General features: G+C 42.7%; 1 protein-coding gene across 1 annotated transcript in view; it reads right to left on the bottom strand.

The window, feature by feature from the left end:
• Nucleotides 1-917: 917 nt before the first annotated feature.
• Nucleotides 918-6,070, bottom strand: part of T265_11098 (hypothetical protein) — a gene marked incomplete at both ends in the record, with an annotated part of 55,191 nt that continues 50,038 nt past the window's right edge. Inside the window, 3 exons of the mRNA XM_009177662.1 lie at nucleotides 918-1,418; nucleotides 3,363-3,460; nucleotides 4,994-5,070. Of these exons, the coding sequence (XP_009175926.1) occupies nucleotides 1,199-1,418; nucleotides 3,363-3,460; nucleotides 4,994-5,070 (395 nt within the window). The remainder of the gene's footprint in view (nucleotides 1,419-3,362; nucleotides 3,461-4,993; nucleotides 5,071-6,070) is intronic.

Here is a 6,070-nt window from a genome sequence, read left to right as displayed (position 1 = left end):
GTTGTCAAAGCTGTCTCGTCGTTATCACAATAATACTGAGACTAATTACAGTGGGAATTCGGTCGACCTATTTAAATGCTGCATGCATCCATTACAAGGTGTTGTGTATTCGTAGCCGCTTTATCTCACAACAGTGCTCCGGAATCCCCATCAAAATCTTTTGTTGAACAACATCGTGATGTAGATGAGTTGGTCTACTTCGGCGATAGTACCAAGTGCTACTGATCATGAGGACACAATCCATTGATGATTTAATAGGAAAGATTCAAACTCACCACGATCAGCTAATCAACAACAGAAATCGTACGGCATACGTTTGGCCGTAAGACTATATTAGGAGGAACTTCAGCATTGCGGAAAATTCAGGAATCTCGGATGAATAAAGGAGTGGGCACAAGGGAGTAGGTAATCGGTAACGAGTGAAACATCGACAAATGAGTCTCGTCTAATGGAGCAACCAACGATGCACGCCTCTTTCCAAACCATACACAGCTGTGCACGCTGAAAACCATTCCAATGTAATCGGCCATGAAATTGGAAATCTTTATCATGTAGTTCTCAGCTACAGGAGAAGGCGCGTTTGACAATAGTCCCAAAATGTCTGTTCTGAGACGCGAATGCAGTCTACCCAAAAAGCACCTGCAAAACTAACTCTGGACGAAGCATTCTGGCTTCTGAACACCTATAGAGAGGCCGATAATGGGACTACTTGCAAAAGGTCTGTTCTGAGACGCGAATGCAGTCTACCCAAAAAGCACCTGCAAAACTAACTCTGGACGAAGCATTCTGGCTTCTGAACACCTATAGAGAGGCCGATAATGGGACTACTTGTGCCAAGGTTCTGACAATGTGATCTAATTGCACCTTTCCTGTGAAGGATGCAATCAAACCAACACGATTCAACTGGGAAAAGCTGAAAATGGAGCGGGATTTTATTGTGGAAAGCTTGACTGACATTTCACAATCGATGCCATCTGGTTACCATATGTTCATGTCCGGGACAGTCTTGAGAAATATGCACCTATGTAAATTTTGTCTATTACCGAGCCCACCAATAGTAACGAGATGAAGAAGTGGACAGAAAATAAGCCACGGACACCAAATACTGTTTCGAGTTCATCGATCAACGAAGGATTCTCGCAGCCCAAGTTTTTTAAAGACTTCTTAGAAATGCATGAAAGAATGGTATCAGCTTAATTTAGTTCAGCGGAAACTTAAACAAGTTGCTTCCGTAAACGCACTGATGTTCTATTTGGAAGTTCAGGTGACCTGTGAACCAGTCATTGAAAACAGAATGTTCCACGTTGCAGGTAGCCCTGTTTTGCATAGGCAGCCAAGCTTCAGCCCGGTCATAAGAAATCTCCATCGGTATGTGATTTGACTGACTGACCCACGTGAACCAGTGACTTTCGGCGACACTGTAAAACGACGAAACAAACGGACCAAATGTAACCATATATGAAAATTGTCATGCTATACACGCATTGTTCAAAATGTGACAAAGCTGCTAGGAACAGAGTGAAGAGAAAAGAAAATCAGCAAGAAAAAACAGTAGGCGTCAGTAAAGCTTGTGAAAAGCAGAAGAAAAGCAGACGCAACAACACTCCCATGACCAATTTGAACATGAGGATGTCATATTTTTTCAAGAGTAGACGCATTAACCGTCATGACTATAAGCGAGTCCCAGGTAAAAAGAATTCAAATTCGGATTTAGATGTTAAAGTGACCAGAGTAAGGTGGCTTTGAAATGCCTTGCGAACTGCTCGTCCAACCCGCAGATGTAAGTCTTCACCTATGTGCTCCATGCGAAGCACTTTCACGTAACTTGGGTATAATTTTTTCGTCTAGAAAACTACTGATGGCACGCTTTTTAAAACAGCGTATCGCTCTTTTTCTCTAGCCTCCTCTTGCACATCATTCCAAATCAATTTCTCTGATTCTATGGCTGTGATTGTGCTTTCCTGAAATAAACAGCAATGATAGTAATAGGGTAAGTTTGTTCCGTTAGAGAGGACACACATTTTACCATGTCACATTGAACCAAACAGGGAATTTCGCGAACGGAAGAGGGAGAACACATATACTGATGCGTACAATAACTATGTAGGTGTGTGCGTTCATTTGAGTCAGTATGCACTTGAACTAGTCGTACGCCTTACTGTTAAAACTAAAATAATATGAAAAAGGTACGGGACATGATGACCTAAACAAGCTACAACACCGCAACAACTTTTCGTTTCACAAGTGACGCTGAGTTGTCAAACGTCTATCAGAGACTGTATGTATCAAAAGATGGGAATGATATATTCCTATGGAAAATGTCAAGATAAGCGCTTCAAAGAAAAGAACGGCATGCAAAAGCGTTATGTATGTTACAAATAAGGACAGACAGAAATCGGGCAATGGGACTTCCTCTAGAAAGTGGGGAATTTGGGCGCCGACCGCAGCCAATAAATCAATGACTAATGACTAATGCAGGCAGGAAGTGTTCTGTTTATGAGACTGACCTGCCAGAAACATTGCTGGAGGCTTCCATAAGAACATCGGTGTACAAAAAAACTAGTTTGGTTGATCGAAGCACCATGATTCATGTATAGAGAGCTGACAGATGCATTGGATGAACCTGTTGGCCTGGTATTCTTGAAATGTAGTCCCAATCAATAAAGCATGAAGTTGCTCTAATTACCAGCCGATTTTGAGCAACAAGAGCAGTCTCGATTCCAGTAGAGACAGATTTAGGTAACATTCAGAATACCCCGTATGTAACCTGTGTGACAGCTCAGAGCGAGTTAGAAGAAAATCGTGGAGGGACTAGGTAATTCTGCAAATTCGAAAAGTGAAGACCATTCTGTCGTGCAATATATACTGAGCTCATTTGTATCTCCCGTTTGTTTCACTCATGAATGCATCATTTTGTTTAGAACCAAATCCACTCAGCAAAACAGCTGATCGTGCACACTAGACTCCCCCAGGTTCGTTGTCCCATATTGTCTAGTTTTACTTCCGACGGATTATTACCACTGCCAGACACCCATTATATGACCCCCCACCAGACACTAAGTAAAAGGTGTCAAAATTGCATGTCTTAAGCCCACGCCTCCGAGGAGAGGAAAGCGACCCTCAAAGCAGCATACATAGTGATAAGCTTACGACTAAAGGCCACAGGACACATCCAAAGATTGGTCCGGCAGTTTTAGCTGATTTGGACAAACTAAAAAAAACACTTAGCACGCAAAAAACAGGACCACAGCAAGCAGTTGTGAGCATAACTCGTGATAGACGGATGGTGTGAAACGAGGTTGATGGCATAAAACATTTAAAAAAAGTGACAGCCTACATGATGATGATGGAATTTTCCTTACCGGACGCAAAAGAAATAAGCCAGCGTGCCCCAAAATCCAAGAAGTGGGTAGTACAGGACAAACAGCTTGGTGAAAAAGCCCATCACCCACGCGAGGTCCTAAAAGAAAGATGAGAAACTTCATAAATGGAATTCAAAAGTCCAACGCTTTGCTCTCTTGGACTAATCCTATTCATCCAACAAGCGGTATAGGGAATAACCTTCGGGAAATGACTCTAATGTCAGGCGAGGAACACCCCGCATCCTCATGATAAAACGGAGAGATCAATGCTAACTTTAACAAGGCTGGGTTTACATCGATTTGAGATGAGGAGCAACTTTTTTCATGAAGATTCAAATGAAACGAAAGTATCAGTCTTTAAAGATCTCGGTTGAGAAAGTTGTCGTAGAAAATTTTGAGCGCGCCACCCTCGATTCTTCAGGCAACAAGACATCTGAAAGCGCACAGTTGCACAGCACTTCTTATTTTCTGCACCACCATAAGGCAAGCATGCACAAGAATGGATAACATCCCTTTCCAGCTGTAACATGTAGTTGCGCCACGGGTTGGTATTTTGACATACAGCTGTGTAACAATGCAGCTGTCACTCGGGTATTGACACATGCAGGACGTGTGCGTTCGATATAGACCCGGTAACAAGATCAAAGTTCAATGGAGCTCGGTGAGGGTACAACATACAGTCTGACGACGCCATCATTAGGTTATAGGAAAGCCTGCATGAATTCACGCAACATTAGGCAAAATTTTATCACGGTTGCTTTCCAGGAGGCTTGTGATCACAACAACTTTATGGCTATAATCAGTAAGTCTGAAACAAGCGATCCCATCCTAGTTGACACATGTGAACCAGGGAACAAACGACGTTCTGTTGATGCACACCCAAACATTTAACCCAGTAAGTGAGCATAGCAAGGTATGAAAGGAAGTACTCAAATTTCCAATTTTGTAAAACTGATGGCTTGAACAAGCGCGTAGCACTAAAACATGGAACGCACACGAAAACTCGGAAGAATTTCAGTGGATCGATTTCCTAGGTGCGTCACCGGCAATTTTTTTCTTCAAAAGGGGACTGGCAGACCGCAGCCATTTAAAGGGTTATGAACTAGTAGGTTGGTTTGATGGGTTGTGTTCGCGGAGCAAGCACAATAAAATAAGGTAATTCAATTGGATCGTAGACAAAAAATAAAGTATTCTAATGGGCGTTAGCATTATGTGTCAGCAGAATACGGGAGCGGAGCTGCATCTCCATCCAAACGTCGCCGCTGGTTTATTTTTACTACTACACAGGCATAAGTAGCCAAAATGATCGGACCATTCAGATGGACTTGGGAGGACGCTGCGGTGGCATGATGAAACCCTCTGCTAAGGTATATCGAAAGCGAAGTAGAGCTTATGCCCAAATGTGTACTTCAGCCGAATGAAACTATTCGAGAAAAATACAGAAGTCACGGCCACGGTTCTGGTTCAAACTGCAAGACCATGGGGGTTGTACGAAAATCTGATAAACGCCAGTTGATGGCAAACTCGTCATACAGATAAATTTGACAGCCTGCAACCCCCGGAACCTAGATCAGCTTATGCAAGCACTGGAAGAAAAAGGTCCAGAAAAATATATGAGTATTGGTACTGACCTCATAACATCTTCGCACAAAGATATGGCGAAATGACATAAATTGAAAGTAGACGGGAAACAGAAGAGGTGGGCCAACTGTAGGAAATAGAAAAAGAAGAGGGAGAAATTAACATCGCATACACCTCCGGCTGATATATTTTTCGGCTTTAAACAGTGAGAAAAAATTGAGTGATATTTCCGTGAAAACGAAGGCGCTATGCTCATCCACAGATCCAAAGCATCTACCAAAGGAAAGCTGAACACGTTCCGAGAGGGAATTAGTGACTGACCAAACGATCCAGGGCAGGCTAAATATGCCTACAGAAAATTCTGCGGCTACGCGAATGCCTAGCGTGGATATCGCACGGACGCTTTTATTACGTGTACGGAATAGTTACTTGTATTTTCAGCATCATATGAACGGGCAACAATGAAATGAGCAGGCCTCAATAACCTGAGTGGTTGGTTGAAACTACCAGCAATGAGTAGTCTTCCGAGACGGTCCCGAATCGTAGGCCAACGTATAGTATATATTGACTACAGAGTTTGGTAGCTGCAGTGACATACGCCATGCTTTTCAGTGCGTCTTCAATTCAGGCTTGTAATTATTTTCAAATCAACCAGTTACGACGAATCAATCAAAAAATATCCGGCAGTTCGTGTTGGACTGCTTGTGAAGCAGTCTAAACAATTTGTCGTCTCGTACGAGTCGCAATGCAGAAACTTTCAGGGCAGCTAGGATGCTCATATGATTATCTGTGATCGCCTCAATGGAGAGGCTGTGTGACCAAACTCCCAAATTCGTTTAGCGATCACGAGATATTCTTCCTCATGAAAACAAGCACAGTTCAGTGCACATTCATGCACCGATTGTATCGTTCTAATCCACTTGTGGTTTGATATATTATTTTGGTATTCCCGTTCAGGAATACCGGATTAACACGTACACATGAAACAGCAAAACGACCTGAATAGGGATCAACACCCTGTATCGAGATGTATTCTCACTTAGTAGGGAACCACTAAACACATCATAGAAGACAAGTAGATGATGATATTGTGTGATCCAACTCCAGAAAACCAGAACCACACTGTT

Source organism: Opisthorchis viverrini (genome assembly GCF_000715545.1).
Source record: "Opisthorchis viverrini unplaced genomic scaffold opera_v5_454, whole genome shotgun sequence".
Lineage (NCBI taxonomy): Eukaryota > Metazoa > Platyhelminthes > Trematoda > Opisthorchiida > Opisthorchiidae > Opisthorchis > Opisthorchis viverrini.
This window is presented reverse-complemented; position numbering and strand designations above follow the sequence as displayed.